Source organism: Cucurbita pepo, chromosome 19, assembly GCF_057944985.1.
Source record: "Cucurbita pepo subsp. pepo isolate OVF chromosome 19, ASM5794498v1, whole genome shotgun sequence".
Lineage (NCBI taxonomy): Eukaryota > Viridiplantae > Streptophyta > Magnoliopsida > Cucurbitales > Cucurbitaceae > Cucurbita > Cucurbita pepo.
In genome coordinates this window covers 2,426,191-2,452,331 of record NC_141816.1, presented here as the reverse complement: position 1 = coordinate 2,452,331, position 26,141 = coordinate 2,426,191, and the positions used below count along the sequence as shown (strand labels likewise).

The following is a 26,141-nucleotide window of genomic DNA, read 5'->3' as shown; positions in this document are numbered from 1 at the left end:
GGTCTTGGGTTATTCTATTTGAAAATTCGAGAGTTGTAGATGTCTTTAGGAACTGATTCCTAAGTATGTTGTTTTAGGCGAGGAAACATCCCAGATTTCTTATTCCGATTTGGTGGAAAACGTGTCGAAATCGAAGTTCTTGGAGATTTCAAAACTCAATAAGGACTTTTAGTTTTTTGAAAGTTTGAATGAGTTTATTAGTTTGTGTTGGGCAAAAATTTACTTTCCAAGCATTGGATATGTGGTCTACAATTTTCATGAAGAACCCTAATCATTTCATATTAGGAATTAGATGATATCAAAATCGAAAAAAGAAGGTTTGAAAATTAAAAAAACGAAAAAAGATTCACTAGATTCTGGGCTTGTGCAGGCGGACAACGAATAAGTTGCGAGCACGTGTCAAGCAATCGGCCGGAGAATGCGTATGAATCAACCAAAGACATGTATCGTGTTAGGTTATTGCAATAACCATAGGTTTTAATAAAAAAATTTAAAAAAAAAAAAACTCAGCACAGCCGCCAGAAAATGCGAGAATTTCGGCGCATCCTCAATCGAGACCACGCCCCCTCACTCCCGACACCGCTCCTACATGCTCCTTCAACTAGACACCTGCAAGGAAAACATCAAGACAGAAAATAAGAGAGAAACGCAAGCTAGAGAGAGGAAACCGAGAATATTCTAGCAAGGCAAAACCCACAAAAATCAACATTGAAACACTTGACTTACGACACGAAAAAGACCACCGACGATCCCACATGCACGAGAGGTAAGCTTTATAAGTTGTAATAACGTCATGTGTCATCAGAATCTAGATTCAATTTGTGGGTTTTGAGAGGCTCATGGATCTGTCGTTTTAGACATCTAAAAGTCCCAAAACTTTGTGGAAAGGAAGCAAAGAGCTCAACAAGAAAAGACGTCGGAAACAGCCATGGAGAGGAGAAAGAAAGGAAATCGAAAAATCGCACTAGAAACTAGGTGAAGAAGACGAGTCCATCGAGCCATACCCAAACCAGTTGACGTTCTTTTTCATAATGTATTACATTTTTGAGTAAATTAATGTAATTTCTACAAAGTATCTTGTAATCTGTTTACCGCAAAGAGTTGTGTGAGACTCCATTACCCCAAACATTCGTCATTTCTCAATCTAAACCCTTCACTCTCATATCTATAATTTTATTTTCTAAAGGATAACATGGAATTCAAAAGTTAGTATTGAGTGTAAGTTGTAGTAACCTCTTTCTTCAGTTCTCCTAATGAGTGAAGTGGTTTAAATGGTTGGATGCACCTTCTAATTGTTGTGATTGTGGAGGTGTTGGAACAATGTCTTTGAGGCTTCATAAGTGGACCAGGCAATGGCAGCAGCAGGCGCATGGAACAGCATCCTTGGAATCCACCCTCTCATCAACCCTCTCTTCCCATCCTTCTCCACCACATGCCTAACCACAGATCTTATTGAACTGCTTGAAAATCTGTCGCACCCACACACTCCCTGTTTTGTACACTAAAACCATTGCCTTACCCATACTAAAACAGAGGACCCCTCTCGAGGCCAACAAGAAGCACAACCACACATTACCTGGCACTGCAGCCGAGTTTTCACTACGTCTAATGGCGTTGTAAGACCAGCAGCAAGCGACCCAGCAGCCGCACCAGCCGTAGCATGAACAACCAACCCCTCCCCGCCATCGCTTCCCGGCGAGCCCTCCTTCAAACCCCTTTTCACTGCTTCATAAATGGCAAAATGGGCAGCCGTGTACGGGGCATTCATCAAAACCGTGGTCCAATATGAAGCATAGAACGCCCCAATTCCTTCCTCGACCAGAATCCTCCTCGCACAGTCCCTCACTCCCTTATAAGGACTGCTCTTCAATTGCAGCCTCTGTTTCACCACATCCATCGGCGTCAACGCGGCGTCGCTCGCCACCGTTGCACAGACTCCAGAAATGGCATGCGCTAATGGGTTGTTGCGATTCCCAATCGAAAATCTTTGTTTGCAGAATTCGTATACAGAGAAGTATACGGCGTGTGCAGGTCCTGCTCCAAGACCCATTGCTCCGATTCCACGGTAGAGCCCGGCTGGACCTTCCGATTTGAGAATCGAAGCGAGTGCTTGTCGGAGGGTGGATGATCCGGCAAGGGCTTGGATTCGGGTCTTGAGTGTGTCCACTGGAAACATGGCCATGTGCTCGACAGACCCTGCAATTGATCCGGCGATCATGAACTGCCAGAAGGACAGGCCGTCGCGGGTGGGCGGGATTACTGAAATTTCAGGGCGATAATCGGGAGAGTGCGTGACGGTTGTTGTCATGGTAGATTGAAATTGGCATTAACAGGGGATTGAAACAAATGGGCACAGAGCATGTTTTATTTTTTAAACTAGAAAGATGCGGAGTTCATTCCTGTTGATTCAAAGCTTGTTCATCTTTGTTCAACCAATTTGTAGGGAATAATTGTGGGGTTATGTCAAAAAAGATGAATGAGACGAGGTTGTAGGTTGAACTGGGTGTTAATCTTATCCTTAATTATCTGGGCAGAATCAAATTAGTCTTTTGGTTCTGCAACATCTGGCGTTTATTTGTGGAGATTCTTCTTTTCTCCAGTTTATACTATGTGGGTACAATTCCAAATTTTGACGTTTTAGTTAAGAATATAGTCTTAGGCTGAGTTATACTAAACTTGTATCATCTCTTTTGTTTTTTTTTTCATCTTCTCTCGAGTTTCACACACGTGGTTAAGATAGGAAACTATGACATTTCGATCAAAAATATATGTTTTAACTAGTTGAATTATGTTAGGTGTATTCTTACCATAACTTTAGATTTGTTTATTTGGAAATGAACAATAAGATTTTATCACCACTTTTTTCTTTTTTTAAGTCAACTTTTACAGCTTTAAGAACCTAAAAAATACCAACAAGAAAGTTGGTAGGCATCTTTCTTTATAAGAAAGTTAGGTTTAAAAGATTCTCGAGAACGGTTAGGACAATAAAATTTGTATTGTTTACTTCAAATCTAAGCTCGTGTTACTTTTTTTTTTCCAGTTCATATTCAGATTTAAGCACGGTTTCGTTTTCTTCTCTAACCGATATGAGATCTCATAATCCACCCCTTTTGAGGGCCCAAGCATCTCATCCTGCTGGCACACTGCTCAATGTTTGGCTTTAATACCATTTGTAACCGTCCAAGCCTACTCCTAGTCGATATTATCTTATTTGAACTTTCTGTTAAGGTTTTTAAAAGGCGTTTGCTAGGGAGAGGTTTCTCCATACCCTTATAATCAATACTTCATTTCCCTCTACAACTGAGATGGGATATCACCGTTTAAAACTATTGAGCATCAAAGATAAATGAATCATAAGTTTATAATTTTCCTGAAAAGGGTTGTGTTATTAAATATAACGTATAAAAATAGGTTTGGATCCAAGCTCTTCTCATCATCGGATAGAAACATAGGAAACACATGAATCAAAGAAGAGGATGAAAAAGTTTGTCTTCAATATGTGGTGGTGGTGTGTGGTAGTGTTCTCTCAATATGTGTGTGTATATATATCGATACTTCTGTTTCTTTTTATCAAAAGGCTTCTTTTGTCTCTGTAATGAACCTACTCCACCGTCTATAACCACAACTCCATAACTTATTAGATTATTAGAAGTGATCATCATAGCATAAACTATATCTCTTTTCTCAACTTCATCGTTTAGAGTCAGATTTAAAAGGCTTCAATTCGACTAAATTTTGTTTTGTTTTACTTAACCTGCAAGAAAGTATAGAGCCTTCGTATAGCTCGAGCAAGTAATAGAGATGAAGATGAGACTACTGGGAAGATAAGAATGTAGGTGTAACAGTCCAAGCCTACCGCTAACTGATATTGTCCTCTTTGGATTTTCCCTCTCGACTTCTCCTCAAAGTTTTTAAAGGTTTCCACACCACTATAAAGAATATTTTGTTCTCCTCTCCCATTTTACGTGGGATCTCACAGCACGACTCTTATCTTAAGAATAAGATAGTTAGGGATGAATGGATGATGTGTGGCCCGAAGTGAGTTTGCTTAATTTGACCTCTCACCAACTGGCGGCTGCCCCCATGGCTTTATCCATATATCTTCCTCTCCATTGGATGGAATGGAAGTTTGAGTGATTGGCATATGAGTTTTAAGGTTTGGTGAACTCAAAGTCAGCCTCCAATGGGAACGAGAAAGAAAAAGAAAAGAATGGTAAGAAACACAAACTTCAAAAACGTTTCCCATTTTTAAGGTTAGGTTAGGTTAGGGGCAGACATGAAATGATGGATTGAATCACCCACTTGCCCTTCCCATTACCTTCAAATATCCCATCAACTTCCATCGCTGCCCCCATCTTTGTGGGGGTGGATTCGATTAGGGGCAAAATCGTCATTCATCTTGAGACCTTCTCCAAACTTAACGTAATTCGATTAGGGGCAAAATGGTCATTCATCTTGAGACCCATCCCTTAACGCAACCTTTCCAATCTCATCCAAACCTACTAATGCGATCTTGTCTATCTATAATTGTGTGTACTACTTCTCAAGCTCTTCACTACATCTGATATGAATCAAGAGACGTCAATCATACAATATACTTCCATGAAGATGTGAAGAAAATATTGTTGAAATTATCAAAAGATATTTCAATTCATGCCACATTAAAAAAGAATGAAGTTTGATGTTATAAATTTTTTTATGGATTACAATTTAGAGTAATTTAGAGTTTTGTATTTCATTAATGTATTTTAAGACTTTTTAGTTACTTTAGGTTAGAATTACATAAGGCTTAATCATGACCCAAGTATGAATGTTACGCCTCTTGGAATGCCTTTAATAGTTTCATTTTTAAATTATATAAAGCTATGTATGTTGTATTTGTAAGTAGACTTGACAAATATAGTAAAAGAAGCATTTGTGCTCGACTAAGTTTCTTTGCAATTCTTTGCAATTCTACGTAGTTTAGGTTACATATAGAATCATTCAAGTTCGACATGATCAATTTTGCTTGTAGAGTGATTCGAATCTTAATCAAGTGTTCTTGCCTTGAGATATTTGATCAACAAGAATCATTCAAGCTATACATGATCGATCTTACTTATGGAGTGATTCTCGAATCTCAAACAATGTTCTTGCCTTGAGATATTCAATCAACAAGGTAATCTAAATCTTACTCTCCTTGTAGTGATTTCCACATATCAACATCTCGCTCTCTTCTAATTCTCGACATGTCATTACTTATATAAAAAATTATTGAAATTTCTCTTATTTAGAGATCTCTACGAGGTAAGATAGAGACAATGAAACTTTTTTCATCTCTAATCTCACGAAACCTTACATTTATTATTGGAAGGATCGGGAAAGAGATTCTCCGTTTAAGGACGTGCAATGATAAGATTTTTCATAAGAATTTTCTTTTGCATAATTATTTTGAAGAAACTTTTTAATACATGATTTCCATTACTCACCCAATACAAATGGAACACAAACTTAAATTTAACAAACACTCCTATGAACTATGAACAATGAACAATGAACGCATTGGAACAGTTCATTCATGGATAATGGAGTGTATCAGAATCGCAGCTTCATCTGTTGTGGTCACTGCATCCCCTGTTTCATTCATCACAAACCCAAACAACTCAGATTCAAATTAACACATTCAAAATCTTTACCTTATAAACATACCCACCTTGAAGTGAAGCAGGCAAGTGGGACACAATGTTATCTATTATGCCACCGCCTCCTCCGCCTCCTCCGCCACCGCCACCGCCGCCGCCGCCGCTTTTGTCACTTTCCCCTTCCCCTGTTTTCTCACAATCCACAACATTGCTTACTTCTTTCCCTTCCTCTGCATTCACCATGTTTGAAATCAAATTCTTCAGAAACCCACTTTTCTTCTCTTCTTCTTCTTCCTCTTCCTCTTCCTCTTTTTCTTCACATACTCTGTTCGACATGAAATTCTTCAGAAACCCATTGGCTTTCCCTTGCTCTGTTTTTTCTTCACTCACAACCCCACTTTCCTTTTCCACTTCTCCTTTCTTCTCTTCACTTCCTTCAGTAGACACCATGTTCGAAATGAAATTCCTCAGAAACCCACCTGCCTTTTCCTCTTCTTCTTCACCTCCGCGTTGCTGGGTGAGGTTCTGAGACAGTTCCTCTGTTTTTCCCTCCTCCATCTTCGAATCTCTTTTGCTGTTTCGATTAGGTATCGATGAAATTATGGAACTTTCTTGTTTATATAACCAGAAAGTTGCAGAGGAATGGACGGGCGTCTCGTTGCAAGTGATGATTAAACAAAAGGAGGCTCTTTTCAGGTTACACGTATTTGGTAAAATTCTGTCGGATGGGGAATTGCTTTTAGCGAATAGTAATTTGACGCGTGGATATTTATGAAATATTTAAATTTAAGGTCGGTGGGAATTTTATTATAAAATATTTATCGGGTTGTGTGCCGGGTCGGATATGTCGGAGTTCGTGGGCCTTCCCAATTTAACCCATATGTTTGGGTCGGGAAAACTCCAATATTTATGGCCTCATACATTTAAACCACTTTTGATTTTTTTTAATTAATAAAAAAATTAAAAATTCAAGAATTTATTACATGCTCTTGGATGATGAAAGTCCCACATACGCTAATTTAGAGAATGATCATGAGTTTATAAATAAAGAATACTCTTTTCATTGGTATGAGACATTTTAAGAAGCCCAAAACAAAGTCACGAGAATTTATGTTTCAAGTGGACACTATGTAAGAATCGTGTTCCTATAACCATTTGTCTTTACTGTAAGAGAAATATCCTTTATTTTTTAACGTTTCAAAACTTGTTTTAAGACGGATTCTAATTTAATATTAAGTGTGTGGAACAATACCATGTTTGTATTAAACTTCCACGTAGGGTTTATTCCAACGTAAAATGCTCACCAAAGACGATTCATTTGTTTTTTCTTTCATAATGCCAAAAATGGATTTTAAAATATTTTTTTTGGTCTCTATAAACAAAAAAGTTGTTCTTTTAGGATTATTATTCAATTCGGGTTCAGAAAAATAAACCCAACCCTATCCGAAATGCTAATCCAACCCAACCCAATCCTTATAGTTCGAGTTGAGTTGGTCCAGGTTGTCGAGTTGAATATACACCCTTCAGAGAAAGAAGGAAAGAAAATAAAAATAAAAAGATAATGTAACCCTAATACAAAGTTGGGTATCTTATAATTTTTTTTTTCTTTTGTTTTAGTGGAAAAATTCGTTCTTATTTTGGAAGCTAAGTATCTAATGCAATGTTATTTTAGAAATATATATATATACCTAAAGTCTTGTTGCATCATGAAAGGGTGTAAAAGAGAAAATTCTCGAATTACTAGTAATAAGTAGGATCAATCTTGTTATAACAGTTCAAGTTCAAGCCCACCGCTGACAAATATTAGCCGCTTTAGCCCGTTACATATCTCTATCAACTTCACGGTTTTAAAATGCATCTATTAGAGAGATGTTTATACATTATTATATGTGTTGAGATATATTATTTATGGAATATATCTTAGATATTATATCTTAATATTCTTCCATTTATGATTTGATTTAGAGTATATTTTATTTTATTCTCGGTATTTAATTATTTTATATTTTTCTCATTTGTACTTCTTGTATCCTATTTAAAGGATATCAATATCAATGACAATATACACCTTCCCAATTATATTGTCTATCTCATTCTTAACATGGTATCAGAGCACCGATCTTGATATTCCTAATATCAGAGCACCGATCGTGGTATTCCTAATACCCCCTTGGACTCAGAGTCCAAGGGGAGTATTAAACCTAAAGCCAAACCCTAACCAATCAGTGAAGCCTTTACTGTCGTCAATCATCCAATATCAAGAATACGTCATAAGCATCTTCAAATTTCTCACCAAGCTCAAAGGTGACATATTCAAGATGTTCGTATTTTCTTTCACAGCCTCTCAAGTGATCCAAAGCACCGATCTTGGTGTTATTATCCACTAAAGCATTTATGCATGGACCAAGAAGTGATCAGGGAGGATATTCACTTGTTCCAAATCAAATTAAATGGACAAGTTATCAATCCTCGAGTCAATCATTGCGGTCTATTTCTAAAGCATTTATGCATGGACAAAAAAGTGATCAGGGAGGATATTCACTTGTTCCAAATCAAATTAAATGGGACAAGTTACCAATCCTCGAGTCAATCATTGCGGCCTATTTCTGAGTCTTGCATCTTTCTTGAAAATTCAATAATTTCTTGAAAATCTAAAAATGCAAACCAATCAAAGGCGGTCTATTTTTTTACGGATATTTTCATTACTGAGAAGACAAGAGTGAAAGACAACTTGGGTGTTATTGACCTACCGTAAAAACAAGTTAAAGACAAGTTGGACTTGATTAACATACACTCTCCAACTTGAGGGGGAGTGTTGAGATATATTATTTATGGAATATATCTTAGATATTATATCTTAATATTCTTCAATTTATGATTTGATTTAGAGTATATTTTATTTTATTCCCGGTATTTAATTATTTTATATTTTCCTCATTTGTACTTCTTGTATCCTATTTAAAGGATATCAATATCAATGACAATATACACCTTCCCAATTATATTTTCTATCTCATTCTACATTCTTAATAATATGGAATTCTCTGTTCATTCGTTCCCCTCTCCAATTAATATGAGATCTCACAATCCACTCTCTTGGGAGCCCGGTGTCCTCGCTGCTGACACAGCCTTCGGTGCTTGATTTTGATACCAATATTGTCTGTTTTGACCTGTTACATATCGCCGTCAGCTTCACGATTATAAAATGCGTTTATACCTTATAAACAAAAATATAATTTAACCTAATGATTGGAATGGATATGTTTGGATAATGTAACTTTTATGGTTGGTTGTTGTTATTCCAAAATAATAAATTAAAAGAAAAACACAAGTGGGTAAAGAAAGGAAAAGCAAAGTAAAAATAAATTGAAAAAGAGAGAGTCCAACAACACCGAAGGCTCCAACTGACAACGACACTGTCGTCAGATATTATTGATATAAAAACAGCAGAGCTGATATCAATCAAAATCTTGTTCCGGCATGATGATCCGCAATTGAGTCGCCTCATAATGGGTCGCTTTAGCCGATGGGACGCCCCCGCCGTGACGGCTCTGTTGATGTTGCTGTTGTTATCGCCGTCGCCATCGGCATCGGGAAAAGTAACAGTGTCGGTGTATTACGAAGCTCTGTGCCCTTTCTGTGCGAACTTCATAGTGTACCATTTGGTGAAGCTTTTTGAAAACGGACTCATCTCCGCCGTCAATCTCCGCATGATCCCTTGGGGCAACGCCTGGATCCAACCCGACGGCGCCTTCTCTTGCCAGGTATGCCTCCCATTCCTTGATTTTGATGTTTTTCACTGATTCTGATTTGGTGCTGTTTGGGTGCAGCATGGACCAGATGAATGTATGTTGAACGCCATTGAAGCGTGCACAATTTCAATTTACCCTGATACAGTAAAACTCTCTTAATTTTGTTCAAATCTAATGGTAACTATCTTGAGAAGATGAATAAAATCTGTGTTTTTGGTGTGTAAAAGGAAAAACATTTCAGATTCATCCATTGTGTTGAGGGATTTACAGTGCAAAACAGACACAATGAATGGACTAAGTGTTTTGACATTGCTCAGTTGAGTGCTATACCCATAGATTGCTACAGAAATGGCCATGGAAAACTGGTAATGCTGCTTTCTTCTTCTCCATCTTCTCTCTGTTTCTTGACTCTGATAATGGAAGCCATTGAAATGCAGCTTGAACAAAGCTATGCTTATGAAACAACTCAACTCAACCCGCCTCACCGATTTGTTCCATGGGTTATTGTCAATGATAAGCCTCTCCAAGAGGTCGGTCAGCCTCGACTCGACTTGAGCCAGTTTGAATCATTGTTCTTTCTTTGCCTTGTCATTCTCTGAAATGAACCTGTTTTCTTTTGTCTGAATCAGGACTACCAAAACTTCATGGCATATGTCTGCAAAGCTTACAACGGCAGTCCTGCACCAGATGCTTGCAGGTCTATAATGCTCGACGACCGCCATTACCTGCAGAGTGACAATGTTGGCAGTCAAGTTTGCTACGTAACTCCGCCAAGAAACGCGACATCTTAAACGCTGGCAACGGGAGATCTCAAGATCAAACCAGTCAGAAATATGGATACTAGTTTCTGTTTCAAAATAACAGTACAAGAAGAAAACTATAGAGTATAACTATTTAGTTTCAGAGTTATGATAAGATGATGCTAATGTTTGTATGTTGATGTAATGTCGGATCGCTCGGATAGAGCGAAGTTTGGAACTTAGTTAAAATGGTCAATGTCTGATGTTTTCCTCATACCAAAAACTAGCAAACTATCACTCTCTATGTACTAAAAATTGCACACTTCTTCAACATGATTGGACAATTCAACTGTTAATGCTCTACAAAAGATTAGGGGAAAGCATAGAACCTGATATTCTGAACTCCATCTTACGAAACATACTGAAACTGAATCTGATATCATGATTCTGATGATGGCTAGATCTCGTCTTTCTTGGTTGCTGCTTCTTCAACAAATGAGTATTATCACCCTAAAATATCGTCTCAGAACTACAGCATAATTAGATACAATGACATCCTGTGATAATAAAATAGTATCATAATCAAACTAATTTAAACTGCCATATGAGATGAGTGGAATGAATACAAGTTCAATTGGCTCCCTTGAGAACCAATTATCCGTGGAAATGAGCAACATTTCATGGAATGGCGTCTAGAATAGATAGGCATTCTTTTCATCAAAAATCTTAGAACTAAGGAGATGTGATTTACAATAAGTTATCACAAACAATACAGTACTTTAGAAATCATTGCTTTAAACATTGGTACTATGGGGAATTAATCATATTCCAAATGTCATTGCATATATCAAAAGAAGACATCTTAGTCGGATCCAATTCAAACTTCTGCACAACCCGTTTATTTCTAACCACAATATCTGTAGTTGATGAACGTTAAGGTAAAGTAATAGCCAGAGAATATATGTATAACAGAAGCGTAGAAACTCAGATGAAGGATACGGCCAGATATTTTAGATTGATCATCCATGTTTGGAATGATATCAGTGACTGATGCATACATTGAAAGCTTCCTCCTGTAAGAACAAAAATGTGTATCAATTTGGAAGATATAGAATTGTCGGTTAATGTCAACTAAAGATTACCGAGATTCGACTTATCAAGTATCAACCAGTTTAAATAAGTTCATAGTAAAGAAGAACATGGTAATTGTAACCATTGTAAATCCAGTTCCTGATGTTATTGTCTAATCCACCTCCATCTACACAAGAAACTGGTGTGGAGGCATTAACAAATCTCAAATACCCTGAAGAGAAATTTCTTGTTATCAGCACAGGACACAAATTCAAATGCAGAGGCAGATCTAAGTTACTTCTGAAGTGTTAGAAGATTGCTGGGGAGAAGTCCCACATCGACTAATTAAAGGGTTGATCATGAGTTTATAGGTAAGGAATACATCTTCATTGGTATGAGGCCCTTTGGGAAAACCAAAAGCAAACCCATGAGAGCTTATGCTCAAGGTGGACAATATCATACTACTGTAGAGAGTCGTGATTCCTGACATGGTATCAAAGTCATGTTCTTAACTTAGCCATGTCAATAGAATCCTCAAATGTCAAACAAAGAAGTTGTGAGCATTGAACACGTAGTCAAAAGTGACTCAAGTGTCGAATAAAGGGTGTACTTTGTTCGAGGGCTCCAAAGGAGTCTAGCCTCAATTAAGAGGAGGTTGTTCAAGGGTTCCATAAGTCTCAGGGAGGCTCTTTGGTGTACTTTGTTCGAGGGGAGGATTGTTGAGGATTTTGTTGGGAGAGGAGTCCCACATCGGCAATAAGGGGTTGATCATGGATTTACAAGTAGGGAATACATCTTCATTGGTATAAAGCTTTTTGGGGGAGCCAGGAGCAAAGTCATGAGAGCTTATACTCAAAGTGGGCAATATCATAACATTGTAGAGAGTCGTGATTCCTAACAAGAAGAACACTAATATGCATAAGAAGAACACTAATATGCATAAAGATTATGGTTGTCAGATAATACTTAGAACTGCATATTAATAAAATAGACACAAATTTTACAGGAATTAGTTCATTGCTACTAAATTAACAGTCACATCTTCACTATAGAAATTAGATATATACTCACTGCGCCCTAAGTTCTTGTTGTTCAAGTTTCTTCGTTGCCTGCTTCCTTTCTTGAACCGAAATCCTTCGTCGGTCTAGCTCATTAATCTGATTGGTGACAAGTGTGTTGAAGAAAATCATTCAAATACATTAGGGAGAAAGAATCATATCTCAAATTTAACTCATAAATTTAATTATATACTCATCTAATCTCCTCCATGAGCAAATGTTCTTCCCTAACTTCCTCTTCGATCTCCTTTTCAAGAATATCCATTTCATCGTCTGCAACAGTTCTCGCTTTCGCCTCCTCTGTTTTCACCCGGCATTCCTCGATTTTCTTCTCATAATCTGAATCATTTAACAACTCGTTAAACAAATTATACGGAACCAACTCTCACAATTCGTTCACCCCAAAAAAAAACCCAAAATCACTAACCGCGAAACGATTACGAATTTAACCTATTTTTCGAGAGAGAGAGAGAGAGAGAGAGAGAGAGAGAGAGAGAAAATAGACCTTGAACTGAGCTGTGAACATTACGGGAATCATCGTGACAAGAAGATTGAAGGGCGTTGAAATGTTGGAGACATTGATTCAAGGTTTGAACGTCGTTTTGGTCCTTCAATAAAGCCACCAGATCGTCGCCATAAGATAAGAGGTCCTCGATGTTCATCTTTCCGGAGAAATCCCCCATATTCCTCTAAATCAACAACGAACCAACAACGAGATTGGAGAGAAGAGTGATGTGATGATACAAATTTAAAATCTACCTCTCATTTTGTTTTTTTCCAGGAACTTCATTAATTTCATTTGAGATTGTGTTTTTATTCATTAAGATTTTTTTTTTTTTTAAGATTCAAATTAATATATTAGTATAATATGTGTTTAAATTAACATTTAACATGTTAAATATTAAAAAAAAAAAAAATGTGTATTTTATATATTAAAATATTAAAATAATTAATGTATATTAAATATATTAAATAAATATATATATTTAAAATTAAAATGAGATTCAAATTGATTTTTGGCTTAAATATTACTTTAATAAAATATAAATTTAAATATATAGTTATTAAAATATATTATTTAAAATTTAAAAAAGATGGTTCCAAAGTTAATATGGTCGTGAGAGGCTGAGTTGTAGATACCTTTTACTTCATAGGCTTTATTAATATCCGGTATCTCGTATCCAAATTTGTTAGTTAGATGTCTCACTGCAACGACCTTAGATATCTATTATTCTAGCTATCATCATCATAACATACTCTGTTATGCGGAATTAAATATTTAAAAGATCCTCGTAAAATATTGTCATCAACTTATATATTTCAAAAAGTTTTTAGGAACATAATGAGATACTAAATAAAACAAATAAAATGATAAAATTAAATTCACCATGTACTAATCTAAAGTCTAGAAATGAAAAACTATTATCTTAGACACGTGTTATGGTCTTGACTTGCAATGTCGTTGTCAGCCGTACAGGGGTGATTTCCTTTTACCTGAAAAAAAAGTAACACACGACTTGATTATTTTAAAAAATACTTGGTAAGTGACCCACTATTAGGATCAGGGAATATAAACACATACAACTCATGTTTAGGAACCTATCGTTAAAACCATTATAGAGATAGCCTCGAGTCTAGACAAAATTGGATGTGTATTACTTCCTTACTTACGATCCACACGTGCGAGCGTTAGTCCACCAGGCGGTTTGCACCCCCTAAGCTCATCATAGTTGGGCTAGTTGTCCATAGCCGGATGTTCGAAGGTCAATAAACCCTCAAATATCATGCACATCATCCTCATCATCATAGTGTATGCGTCCACACTCGAATATCATGCACATCATCATCATCATCCTAGGAGACTCTCTGAAAACTCTTGTTTGGTAGCTAGCCTCCCTCAAACTTTGAAAATGCTTCCTTTATGTCTAGTGTCTTCTCTAAAACGTATAATGTCTCTGCTAGTCTTACCTATTTACAAGTCACCATCTCACTATCTCTCCAGTGGTCTTCAGCATCACGTTGTCTAGGAGTTCAAACTTTGTCTGAACCTACTTCACAAGTATGGCGTCACACTCCTGTGTGAGACTAGAGTTCTACCCTTTGTAATCCAATTAACCTAAACAAGGGTTCTTACTAACACCCATCTATTTTCTCTTTTATATTTAATATATATAATATATTAAATATTAATTTAAACCCTTTAATTAAATTAAATTTTTTAGTGTTACTGTGAGCTAGCAATGAGATATTATGAATTTACAGATTATAAGCCCTAATAATATAAATTAATTAATTAAACTCTTTAATTAATCAATTTTCATTTACTAACTAAACGTGACTCCACCATAGACAAGTTATGTCCAATTATATAATCATTACAAGTAAGTCAATCATTCCCGAGTTGTTCATAATTACAGCTAGGTTAAAAGTCTGTTTTACCCCTATAATTACATCCTTCACATTATGTACCATGATTCTCTAATAAACAATTGGTTTATGATCAAATCATAAATCAAATCCTGGTCGGCCAATGAGAGAGTGGGGCCCATTATTCAAAGTAGAAGAACTCATCTACTTTCCTTATATAGAAATGAGTAAATTTCATCTCATGTTGTTATGTTCCCAATTCTCTATTTGTTAAGTCCCAATATAAATATGATAGACATATTGAATTTGCAAAGAGAGTCATTCTCACCCATACAAATTAAAGAACAAGCCCCAACAAATAGGAGTTCATAACTCACTCAAAATTAAGATCGAGTCGCATATGATATTAATCTTCTTCAATAGCAGATCTATAAGGAGAGATTAAATATTTCTTGGTCAAGCATTATAAAAAATCATTGTATAGGCTACTCTCACTTACATGTCTCCAACTGAACGATTTGGATCAAATCATTTTTAACTATTACAAAGTGTGTTGTGTCATTAGTGTTACCCGGACAAGGCACCCAACCTTATCCATATACTATAGACCCTCTTGGTTATTGCTTGAACACAATTCTCTTATAAGTTCGCATATGGTTCAAGATTACATTAATAACCTTAGATTTTTCATATAATAGATAATATTATTGTAAATAAAATAATAAAAATTATTATTAAAAATCAAATGATTAAGTACGAGGCTTTAGGGCAATCCCAACACCAAGATATGTCTCATGATCAAGAAAAGAGTTTGTGCCCCTAAAATCCACCATGGACACGATTAAGAGCCTACAAGTAACCTACTTACTGAGTTTTATTGTAACGATCCTAAATTTTCTACTTAACATAAGGTCGGTACCGTACACATATTATGAACATTTAATGCAAAATTAACTTTATTAAGACTTTATAATAACCTGAACGTTAGTCTCACATGCTTCAATTAATTTCTTGAAATAATCTAATACTAATTGAAACAAAACGAACAACAATACAAAATGAAATGCCCTATACTAATCTATATGCTACTAAATGGAAATGCAATTTAACTTATACTGACCTATAGTCTACTAAAATTAAAAAATACGAAATTATCCTAACTATGTGCCACAATCTCGGGATTACAATACTACTGTTAGCCTTACAGGACGCCTTGCCTTTACCTAAAAAATAGAGTAGCACGTGACTTGATATTTTAAGAAATACTCGGTAAGCGATCCCCTATTGGGTATATAATGCAAAGATACATAATTGCATACATGAGACCTATCATAACAGTCTATCGGCGTCTATCCTAATGGGAAACTTGGATGTGTAATTACTTTTCCTACCTGAAAAAGCCGAAGTTTACAATTTTTTTTTTTTTTTAATTTTCATATCGTTATACTTATACTCCCTCAATGTCTTATATGTTTTTCAGGTGACAACTAGGACCTTGTCATTAATAACCTACAAGTAAGCTACTTATTGAGTCTTATACTTATACATGTTTTTCAAGTGACAACTAGGAATTGGTCGAGGTTGGGAGCAGATCTGAAGTAGGTGACATAAAGATCCAAGTCTCGGGAACCAAAGCTTCCATTTTTTGTTGTTGTGTCATCTCGTATCGCTTTTCTTTTATGTTCCATCTATGTATTTAAACTTAAAACAATATTTTTTTGATATGGAAACATATAATACAAGAATGTATTTCTTTTCTCTCCCACGCAATTTGTTCTCTTAAAAGCTTCAAAAGTAGAGTCAAGACAAAATTTCTTAGTAAAAGAAGGATGTTTGAATGTGTGATGCTTTTGGACTTTGTCCCTTCATCTTTTACTTTCTTTAATTATATCATATTATATACATCATTTCATCATTTTAGTCGTAGGTATTTGTCAATTTCAATTTTAAATTTTTAATAAGGGAAAATAAAAAAAATATATTATCATAGAATATATATAAATAATATATTATTTGAGTAGATGGAATAATACCACTAGGGCTAGTAGGCTAATTAATTGAAGTGTATGAAATGTACTAAGCATTGGAAAGGGATTGATGGAGTAGATATATATAAAATAATCATGCACCTTATTATTTTAAATTAAGAGATTCTTTCCCTATTTCATGAAGGTGGGTTGTTTTCTTTTATTTTTCTTTTATTTGTTTTCGCTTTCTTCTTTTAGTCTCAATCCTATTTCTTCGGGACTAAAAAACGAAGTCTTAGACACAAAGCTAAACAAAATAGAGGGAAAATTATAGGGTTCAAATTAAATTCATGCATTTTGATGAGATTTCAGCCTTCTTTGTAAGGGTGTGTGTAAATGTATCGAGGCAGCGTTTTAAAAATTTTGAGAGAGGAAGACTAAAATGGAAATATCGGCTAACGATGAGTTTGAGCTATTACAAAGGGTATATCAAATATGGATATCGGGCGGTATGCCAGCGAGGACGATATCCTCGCTAGGCCCCGAAGAGGGGTGGATTATGAAATCCAACATTGATTGGAGAGAGGGAGTGTCAGTGAGGACGCTCGGTCCCAAAGGGGGAAGGGAGGATTGTGAGATCCCACGTCGATTGGAGAGAGGAATGAGTGCCAGTAAGGGGGAGGGGAGGATTGTGAGATCCCACATCGATTAGAAAGGGGAATGAGTGTCAGAATGAGTGTCAATAAGGATATTGTGCACCAAAAGGGGGTGGATCATGAGATCCGACATTGATTAGAGAGAGGGAGTGCCAACGAGGACGCTGGGTCCCAAAGGGTGGAGGATTGTGAGATCCCATATCGATTAGAGAGGGGAATGACTGCCAGCGAGGATGCTGGGTCCCAAATGGGGGAGGATTGTGAGACTCCACCTCTACTATCGGGTAAGTGACACTACTATCGGCTCGGTCCAAAGACTTGTCTTATGTATGATGACACATGTCCTTTGGCCCTTGAACGTGTCATTTATGTTGATATGATATTATAATGTGTTATGATAATGCTATGATGTTATGAGGATGTGATTTGGTATGATGTTATGATGTGTTACGGTGATGCTATAATGTTATGATGATGTAATGTACTATGATGTTATGATACGTTAGGATGATGATGGATTATGATATGATAACATGAGATGTATGATGATGATATGACGTAGTACAATGATATCTCATGTACGATGATGTGCATGTATGAGCTGCTATGTTGCATTATGATAAAGAGTTTTTTGATACACAACTTCTAAGTGGTGTTATAAATGATGAATTTACGAAAGCTTATGCATGCATGTTATCTAGAGTAATATGTGAAGGATGTGTGGGCTGGTGTTACATGAATGATTTAAGATGAAAAGTATACAGATCTCATGCATATTGTATGTCCATTTACATCGGGATACTTTCCCTTTTATGACGAGTACGAAACGCGTACACCATGATGATCATGCCTTGCATTATATTCAAGAGTTTGTTGTACCTTTGGACGTCCGACTACAGTCAACTAGCCCAACCATGCAAGCTGAGGGGGTGTGCAAGCCCGCCTGGTGGGCTCATGCTCACATGGGCGGGTCATGTGTAGGGATGTAATGACCTTAAATTTCTACTTACCTAGAGTCACTACCATCATCGTCATCTATACTTTTATGAGAAATTAAACATTTAAAACTTCATCATAAAACATAAACTTCATGATACTATCATGGACTTATATGTATTAAAAAAACATCTTTAAAATGACACAACGAAATACTAAATTAAATAAATAAACGTAAAAATTAAAAACACTATATTATAACCTTAGTCTAAGAAAATAAACGCGACTCCCCTATGCATGTGCCATGGTCTCAAATTGCAATATCGTCGTCAGTCGAATATGGATGTCTTGCTTTTACCTAAAATAGAAATAGCACGTGACTTGAGTATTTTAAATAAATACTCAGTATGTGATCCTGGGGACAAGGGAATGCAAACACACTCCTGATTTAGGACCTATCATTAAAAATCATCATATAGGTAGCCTCCAATCCAAACAAAATTGGATATGTAGTGCTTCCCTACACACGGACCCACACGTGTGAGCGTGGGTCCCCAGAAGCTTTGCACCCTCCTGGACTCTTCGTAGTCGAGCTAGTTGTCCATAGCGATGTCCGGAGGTTAGCCGACCCCTGAGTGCCAGAGGCATAACCATCATCATCATCATAGTGTACGCGTCCGTACTCATCACCATAAATGGGGAAGTATTCCGATGTATATGAACACATAAAATGCATGAGGCCCGTATACACCATTCACACATTATTCTAAGTAACCTGCACGCATTGACCTTCATACATTTATCATCATTAACAGTTAACTAGGGTTGTGTCTTTGTAAACTCGTTGTCATAATACATCGTGACATTTAATACATGTTCATCATCTTAATATGGAACATCATCATATTAAGTCATTTCATCATCATACGTTTCACATCATCTTATTATTATGCATCATCATCATGTCAACGTCATGTACATCATCACATCATCATATAACATCATTACATCATTAAATAACATCATCACATCATCATATAACATCATCACATCATTATCTAACGTCATCACATCATCATATAATATTATCACATCATCATATAACATAAAGTATAAATGATACGTGCAAGGGCACCATTGAACACGTGTCGTCATACCTAAGACAAGTCTTCCAACCGAGCCGATAGAAAGGTCACTTACTTGGTTGAATTAGGCCGAAGCTACTACGACTCCATTATGCAACCTTAACATTGCTCTCTAAAATTCAATTCTACCTAAGGAGTCAAACAATTATAAGTTAGAATTTTACTCTAGTAATTGGCTCATAATCCTTTAAATTTACTCCAAGTAATTTAAACTTACTCGAGTAATTTAAACTAACTAAGCCTATTTTTGCATAAAATAATTTAAACGTACTCATAATAATATAAACTAACTAAGCTTATGCATAAATAACTTACTCCAAAAAATTTAATTAGTTAAAAAGGTAGTCGTACTAACCTTAAACGCTTCCAAAAAATTGAAACTAAGAGGAAAGGGTACAAACATATCAAACCCAAGCTGTATCAGTCAAAATCTCGCCTTGAGCGGTCAGAAAGTGTAATCTATAGGACTGGCTCAAACCATTCAAGTGGGATGCTAAAATAGAGTGAGGACTAGTGGAGTGGAAACTAACCCCATTCTCAACTTTAAACAACGTGGGACAATCCATTTTCTCTTCTTTTATTTTTCCTAATATTTTGGGTTATTCCAAGGTAAGTACTACACATCAAATTTTTAGTGACTTGAGCCACTCCTATGATGGTTTTAAATGATAGGTCCCTAATCATGATTGCATGTGATTGCATTCTTTGACCTCAATAATAAGATCTTTCGTAAAATATTCAAGTCACGTGCTCCTTTTATATTTCAAATGAAGGTCAGACACTCGTATACAGTTGACGGTAGCAATGCAATTAAAGACCATAGAACTCACATATTCCTAGATCTTAGTTTAGTATAAGACATTACTACTTTTATATTTAACCATGTTTATTTTAATATTTCTTTTGTATTGTTTTAAGATTTTTTCTTAAACACGTAAGTCTATAACATTATTTTATGAAAAAATTTTAAATAAATATTTTCGCATAAGAAGTTAGAACATGGTAACGACTCTAGTTCCATTTGAAAATTAGAGTCTGTCATGCCTTACTTTACTTTACTACTACAATATCTAAAACGTCATTAACATAACCGATTAATTTTGGATACGTTCATTAAAATTTCACTCGAGTTTTTAAACCTAAAGAGGAAGAGTTAATGTTCGAGAACAAGACAACCAGTGCCTTTGACTGAGAGTTAAGAAAATATATTTTTGTGATGTCGTTTTGTGTTCCTTCAACCCATTCATACGTATTGATTGGAACCACACCAATATAAATTAGTCCCTTAATTTGTTCTTCTTTATATTCTACTTAACATTAATTAAATATTTAATTACATGATTTCCAAAATATAATATAATTTTTTAAAGAAAAAAAAAACATTAAAAAAGCCTGTTTTTTTAGACACACACTTATTGAAGTAGGAGTTTAGGAATATGGTAATGACTTGTTTATTTATCTGTCACACATACATAAATAAATAATAAATAATAAATAGATAGAGCATCATATTATTGGCAATAAAATAATATTGATACAAATACCATCCACCTACCAATGAAATATTATATATAAATAAACAAATATGACATGACATGGCATGGTATGGTATGATGCATGTGCAAATGCATGGTGCATATATATATATATATATATATATATATATATATATATATATAGATACATGCATGGTGCATATATATATATATATGAGAGGAGGAATAATATATAAATTAAAGATGAAAAAGGACAGACATACTCATTCTCAAATTATGGGTTAGATCCGCATAAATAGGCTATTCGCATTCTCATGCAAATTTTAAATTATATGTATTAAAATTTAATATAATGTTTAAATTTTAAAAAAAATAATAATAATAAAGAAAAAGAACAGACAAAGGCACTGTTGAGCGTTGACGAAACAGGATGAGGCCACGGTGGTGAGTGAATCTTTCTGACTAAACTTTGGCTCTCTGTTTTGTTTTTATTTTAATTTTTCGATTTTTCCAATGGGATTTTGATGTTCAACATGTGGGAAGCTGATCATGGAACCTCTATTTATTCTTATTTTTTAGGGTTGTAAGAATTTAAATTAATATTATTTAAGAATATTTAGGGAATCTCGTGGCTTTCCGAATATGAAATTCTTTGTCTAGGGACCATACGTTCAAGATTGTTGTTCGAGAGGAGAGTTGTTGCAATCCCACGTTAACAGATTAAAAAGAAGATCACGAGTATATAAATAAATGACACAACCTCTATTAGTACGAGACATATCAAATATTTTAAGAGTTTTGTGTCGCAAATAGGAAAGCTTACCGAATTAGAAAAATAATAATAGGTTTTGTGATAGTGTATGAATTAAGGATTAAACATACAGTAACTGTGATGTCCTACATTGGTTAGGGAGGAGAACAAACCACCATTTATAAGGGTGTGGAAACCTTCCCCTAGCAGATGCGTTTTAAAGACTTGAGGGGAAGCTTGAAAGGAAAAGCCCAAAGAGGACAATAACTGCGGTGGATCCAAGCCCAAAGAGGACAATAACTGCGGTGGATCTGGGTACAAATGGTATCAGAGCCAGACACTGGACGATGTGCCAGCCTTCTCGCTGTTCCCCGAAGGGGGGTAGACATGAGGTAGTGTGCCAGTAAGGATGCTGGGCCCCAAAGGGGGTGGATTTGGGGGCGGTCCCACATCGATTGGAGGAAAGAAAGAGCACCATCGAGGACGCTGGGCCCCAAAGGGAGGTGGATTGTGATGTCCCACATTGGTTGGGGAGGAGAACAAACCACCATTTATAAGGATGTGGAAACCTTCCCATAGTAGACGTGTTTTAAAGCCTAAAGAGGACAATATCTACCAGCGTGGATCTGGGCCGTTACAGTAACGTTATATACGAGCATATTGATGTCAACTCCTAATAAACATACGGATTATTAACGAGACATTTCAATGCATAGAATTAAAATAATAATAAGATAAGAAAATATCCAAGTTGCATATGCATGGGCAGGAGTAAATTAAATACTCAACTAGAATCTGCCTAAAAATGGGGTGCAAAGGCTCAGGACATCCGTGATTTAAAGCCAAGAAAATGCCTCTATCAAGCTAGCTAAGATACACATGAAAGATAGCAAAATCAAGGCCTCATACCTTCCAACCGTATGAAGCAATGCACGTGGAAGGAATGAAAACACCAAACCCATCTCTTCTTTCCCATTCTCTTTTTCAAATCGACCATTCTAAATCACACGTTAATCGACCATTCTAAATCACACGCTGTATCATGCTTTCTTTTTGTTCGTTGTGCATCATCAATAACCTGAAATATGATTTAAATAGTAAATATGTTCGTGATGAATAAGATAAGTTAAGTTTTAATTTTTTTTATGTGACGAAATAATACCAACATGTTTTTTCGTATGTTACTTATATGTTCATGTTCTCCTCGAAGAAAATATCAACGATCTTCCTTGTAAATAGTCATATCTTCTAGATAACTCATATTTGCAGGAGCATATTGTTAATCCAAGAGATCTCTAATATGGATTTTCACTATGATTATACGTTTGAGACTCGCAACTTCAATTGATATGACTAGTTATGATAAAGGTATGGATCGGATATGAACCACTCGATCATTCTCTCTCTGTCTAGAGTGATAAAGTCCGTGATTCTTTTCTCATAGATGGAATCCATCTGCAACACGAGTTTCTTTCTTTTGATCTCATCCACACATGCTAGACTGTGTATATATATAAAAATATAATTAGGTTTATATAATAGTTATAAGAAATATAATGAATATGATCCACCCATTTATATATTATTTTTTATGGGAATTATTAATAAAATAGAATCAATAGAAATAGGAAAGACATCTTTTATGGACGCCAAAATGGTTTTCATAAAATTATTACTTCTAGTTTTGTCCAAATCTCTCACATTTTCCCAACTATATAATAAAATGCATAAACTTAAGGGCCCTCTTTTTTTTTTTCTCTCTCTCTCATCTTTATTTATTTATTTATTTATTTTAAGATTAAATGTTTTAATCAATTAAGTTAGGTTATTTCTAAATATCAAAATAAAATTGCTACGTGTATTTTAAATTAATAATAAGAAAATTAAAAAATGATTTAAAATGGATTAAGTGTTTATTTATAAATTTAAATATTTTTCTGATTTTTTTATTTCAATAAAAGTTTTTAAAAATATTATTAAGACTAAAGATGTTCGTGAGTTGGGTCGGTTGAGTTGAAACATTTTGAGTTCCGTTGGTAATTATTATTTTTAATAAAAGTAAAATATTTTTTTTCGAAAAACATTTATTTGTTTTTCTTTTAAATATTTAATTAAGATTTTTAAGTCAATTTTTGTATTTTAAAAAATTACCTTCCAAATAGTTCAAAATTATTTAAAAGAATCGTTAGAGACTAAATAATAAAAAATAATAATAATGAATTTAAATAAAATTAAATAAATATATGTATTTTAAAATCAACCAGAAATTGATGTTAAGTGAGGAATACTAACTTGATTGGCACGAGGCATTTTGGGGAAGTCCAAAGCAAAGTCATGAGAGCTTATGCTCAAAGTGGACAATATCATACCATTGTGGAGAGTCGTGTTCGTCTAACATGGTATTAGAGTCATACCCTAAACTTAATCGTGCCAATAGATTGGTAAATCCTCAAACATCGAACAAAGAACTCCAAAAGAAAAGGAGTCAAGCCTCCTCGAAGGCAGTAAAAAATGACTAAGACTCCAAAGGAGTTGAGCCTCGATTAAGGGGAGACGCACTTTGTTCGAGGGGAGGTGTTGGATGATGAAAGTCCCACGTCGGCTAATTTAGGGAATGATCATGAGTTTATAGGTAAGGAATACTAACTTCATTGGGCTTATGTCAACGCAACTCAACTAATAAAATTTTCATAACTCAACTCAAACCGTATAGGTTGTAATGTATATATTCTTGCGACACTAACGGATCCTTCGTAAATAATTGTAATAATTTATGGGTTTATTTCTTTTAATTAATGTACTTGATTTACTATAAATTTATAAAAAGTGTAATAATTTATTTATTATTATTTCAAAATTATAAGGGGTATGGGAAAACTTGATATTTGGATTCATTCCAAACCGACAAGAGTTATATTTTAATACACATATAGACATGGGATGTGATGGGATGCATGATGCACATGATCATTATGCCCTAATTTAACCAAGCTGAGGGAGGGTCACACATGATGAGATGCATATAGTTCATGAAGCTTCATTTGAGGTTTCCCAACACATCATCAGACACGAGTCTTCTGTCTTTCTCTCTCCTCTTGGAAGCCATTTGCCTGTTTATAGTCATCATTCTTCCTGTGCTGTAAATCAGAGATCTATGGAAGGGGGAAGCGACGGTGGTGCAGCAGCTGCAGAATGTTCAAACAAGAGTAGAAGTGATAGCAACAAGTCCCAAAGCGAATTGGGAAATGAAGGCAGCTCAAGCAATAGCACAATTGAAGAGAACGATGAGCGGCAAAAGAAGCCCACCGTGAGGCCCTATGTCAGATCCAAACTCCCACGACTCCGTTGGACCCCTGATCTACACTTTCGCTTCCTTCATGCCGTCCAATCACTGGGCGGACAACAAAGTAATAATCAACTTCATCCAATTTACTCCTAATTCATCATCACCCCATCATTTCACAATCATTTTTCTAATTTTTAATTCACTCCTGATCTAACAAATTCTTGATTAGGATGAGCTCAATTCAAATCCATTTCAAAATTTCAAAATTTCAAAATTTTAATTTTTAGATCTAAATTTCCATGTTTTGTTCATGATTTTGATTTCATAGATGCTACACCCAAGTTGGTTCTTCAATTAATGAACATCAAAGGACTAAGCATCGCCCATGTCAAGAGCCATCTCCAGGTTGCTTTACTCTCCTACTAATCTCTCTTCCTTTCTTCAATCATTGCATAAATTCATCTCAATTTCAGATGTATCGAAGCAAGAAGAGCAATGAAATGACAACGGTGGCGGATCAAAGGGTTTTAATGTCTCAAACTAGTGATCGCAACATATTCACTGTCAGCCAAATCCCCATGTTCCAACGCCATAACCAAACCTACCCTTCTAATATTTTTCGGTAAGAACATCTCTTAATTCATTACAATTATTATTTTTGCAAAATTCATCTTGAACTCGATCGTCGTCGTGTTAGATTCGGTAGCCATTCATGGAGTGATTACGAGAACAAAACAACACAAACCCTTTACACGGGGAAGGCCTCGGCATTGAGTGAAGCGAGATCGAGGGAATTCGGCACGAGCACGGTCGGTGAACGGAACACGAGAATGAGGAAAGGGGAAGAAGAACTAGACTTGAGTTTATCGCTAAAGATTGCTGCAAGAGAGGAGATGAAGATTGAGAAGAGAAGGAGGATAGAACAAGAAGGTTTAGAAGATAGAACTGATTTGTCTCTATCTTTGTGCTCATTTCATTCAAAATCTCCTTAGCAAAGGAAGAGGAGGCTAAAGAGAGAGTAAGTACTCTGGATCTGACTATATGAATTCAACACATCAAATTCTAAGTGAGATGTTGAAGTACTTATTTCCCGATATGTACCTAATTTGTCGCAGATAGAAACAATAAACCGTCGTAATGGTACGATATTGTCCATTTTATGCAGATACTTTCATTATCTGTCATACCAATAAAAATAATGTCATTTAGTTAGTCTAATAATTCAAACCCACCGTTAGTAGATATTATTCGCTTTAACTCGTTACATATTACAGTCAGCTTCACAGTTTTAAAAC

The 26,141-nt window shown here is 35.5% G+C and overlaps 5 protein-coding genes and 1 long non-coding RNA gene across 9 annotated transcripts; 2 read left to right on the top strand and 4 right to left on the bottom strand.

The window, feature by feature from the left end:
* Positions 1 to 399: 399 nt before the first annotated feature.
* LOC111781204 (uncharacterized) lies at positions 400 to 2,534 on the bottom strand. 3 transcript variants are annotated; one of them, XR_002812955.2, is made up of 3 exons: positions 1,577 to 2,534; positions 1,234 to 1,489; positions 400 to 609 (listed from the first exon to the last, which is right to left on the bottom strand). XR_002812955.2 is itself a non-coding variant. In XM_023661675.2 (2 exons), the coding sequence occupies exons 1-2, from the start codon at positions 2,306 to 2,308 to the stop codon at positions 1,289 to 1,291; spliced, it is 933 nt and encodes a 310-aa protein (XP_023517443.2). In that variant the 5' UTR covers positions 2,309 to 2,534; the 3' UTR covers positions 400 to 1,288. The 3 variants fall into 3 exon arrangements, 1 of the variants encoding a protein (XP_023517443.2); XR_015414307.1 differs by having other exon boundaries at positions 400 to 601; XM_023661675.2 differs by having other exon boundaries at positions 400 to 1,489.
* Positions 2,535 to 5,472: 2,938 nt separating this feature from the next.
* LOC111782128 (uncharacterized) lies at positions 5,473 to 6,308 on the bottom strand. Its single transcript, XM_023662926.2, has 2 exons — positions 5,693 to 6,308; positions 5,473 to 5,613 (listed from the first exon to the last, which is right to left on the bottom strand). The coding sequence occupies exons 1-2, from the start codon at positions 6,177 to 6,179 to the stop codon at positions 5,552 to 5,554; spliced, it is 549 nt and encodes a 182-aa protein (XP_023518694.2). The 5' UTR covers positions 6,180 to 6,308; the 3' UTR covers positions 5,473 to 5,551.
* A 2,546-nt stretch (positions 6,309 to 8,854) lies between these two features.
* On the bottom strand, positions 8,855 to 9,858 carry LOC147786604 (uncharacterized). Its single transcript, XR_015414557.1, has 2 exons — positions 9,704 to 9,858; positions 8,855 to 9,509 (listed from the first exon to the last, which is right to left on the bottom strand). It is a non-coding gene; the product is annotated as an uncharacterized LOC147786604 (long non-coding RNA).
* On the top strand, positions 9,131 to 10,464 carry LOC111781836 (gamma-interferon-responsive lysosomal thiol protein). The gene is made up of 5 exons (XM_023662549.2): positions 9,131 to 9,385; positions 9,452 to 9,517; positions 9,601 to 9,738; positions 9,811 to 9,903; positions 10,003 to 10,464. Exons 1-5 carry the CDS (start codon positions 9,131 to 9,133, stop codon positions 10,162 to 10,164), a joined length of 714 nt encoding a protein of 237 aa, XP_023518317.2. The 3' UTR covers positions 10,165 to 10,464.
* On the bottom strand, positions 9,961 to 13,033 carry LOC111781837 (kinetochore protein SPC24 homolog). Of its 2 annotated transcripts, XR_002813017.2 has the most exons (6): positions 12,748 to 13,033; positions 12,440 to 12,581; positions 12,256 to 12,357; positions 11,098 to 11,186; positions 10,503 to 10,670; positions 9,961 to 10,098 (listed from the first exon to the last, which is right to left on the bottom strand). XR_002813017.2 is itself a non-coding variant. In XM_023662550.2 (5 exons), exons 1-5 carry the CDS (start codon positions 12,923 to 12,925, stop codon positions 10,921 to 10,923), a joined length of 606 nt encoding a protein of 201 aa, XP_023518318.2. In that variant the 5' UTR covers positions 12,926 to 13,032; the 3' UTR covers positions 10,790 to 10,920. The 2 variants fall into 2 exon arrangements, 1 of the variants encoding a protein (XP_023518318.2); XM_023662550.2 differs by lacking the exons at positions 9,961 to 10,098; positions 10,503 to 10,670 and adding an exon at positions 10,790 to 11,030 and having other exon boundaries at positions 11,113 to 11,186; positions 12,748 to 13,032.
* An 11,569-nt stretch (positions 13,034 to 24,602) lies between these two features.
* LOC111782050 (uncharacterized) lies at positions 24,603 to 25,916 on the top strand. The gene is made up of 4 exons (XM_023662821.2): positions 24,603 to 24,967; positions 25,175 to 25,251; positions 25,320 to 25,468; positions 25,544 to 25,916. The coding sequence occupies exons 1-4, from the start codon at positions 24,715 to 24,717 to the stop codon at positions 25,836 to 25,838; spliced, it is 774 nt and encodes a 257-aa protein (XP_023518589.2). The 5' UTR covers positions 24,603 to 24,714; the 3' UTR covers positions 25,839 to 25,916.
* Positions 25,917 to 26,141: the final 225 nt, after the last annotated feature.

Coding starts and splice junctions, on each gene's coding strand:
- LOC111782050 (XM_023662821.2), top strand. CDS start 24,715: ATGGAAGGGGGAAGCGACGGTGGTGCAGCAGCTGCAGAATGTTCAAAC. Junction 25,252..25,319: donor ATGTCAAGAGCCATCTCCAG/GTTGCTTTACTC, acceptor TCTCAATTTCAG/ATGTATCGAAGCAAGAAGAG. Junction 25,469..25,543: donor TACCCTTCTAATATTTTTCG/GTAAGAACATCT, acceptor TCGTCGTGTTAG/ATTCGGTAGCCATTCATGGA.
- LOC111781836 (XM_023662549.2), top strand. CDS start 9,131: ATGGGTCGCTTTAGCCGATGGGACGCCCCCGCCGTGACGGCTCTGTTG. Junction 9,386..9,451: donor ACGGCGCCTTCTCTTGCCAG/GTATGCCTCCCA, acceptor GTTTGGGTGCAG/CATGGACCAGATGAATGTAT. Junction 9,739..9,810: donor GAAATGGCCATGGAAAACTG/GTAATGCTGCTT, acceptor ATTGAAATGCAG/CTTGAACAAAGCTATGCTTA.
- LOC111781204 (XM_023661675.2), bottom strand. CDS start 2,308: ATGACAACAACCGTCACGCACTCTCCCGATTATCGCCCTGAAATTTCA. Junction 1,490..1,576: donor AAACTCGGCTGCAGTGCCAG/GTAATGTGTGGT, acceptor TGTACAAAACAG/GGAGTGTGTGGGTGCGACAG.
- LOC111781837 (XM_023662550.2), bottom strand. CDS start 12,925: ATGGGGGATTTCTCCGGAAAGATGAACATCGAGGACCTCTTATCTTAT. Junction 11,187..12,255: donor CAACAAGAACTTAGGGCGCA/GTGAGTATATAT, acceptor TTGTTCTTACAG/GAGGAAGCTTTCAATGTATG. Junction 11,031..11,112: donor TCAATCTAAAATATCTGGCC/GTATCCTTCATC, acceptor CATCAACTACAG/ATATTGTGGTTAGAAATAAA.
- LOC111782128 (XM_023662926.2), bottom strand. CDS start 6,179: ATGGAGGAGGGAAAAACAGAGGAACTGTCTCAGAACCTCACCCAGCAA. Junction 5,614..5,692: donor CTTGCCTGCTTCACTTCAAG/GTGGGTATGTTT, acceptor TGAATGAAACAG/GGGATGCAGTGACCACAACA.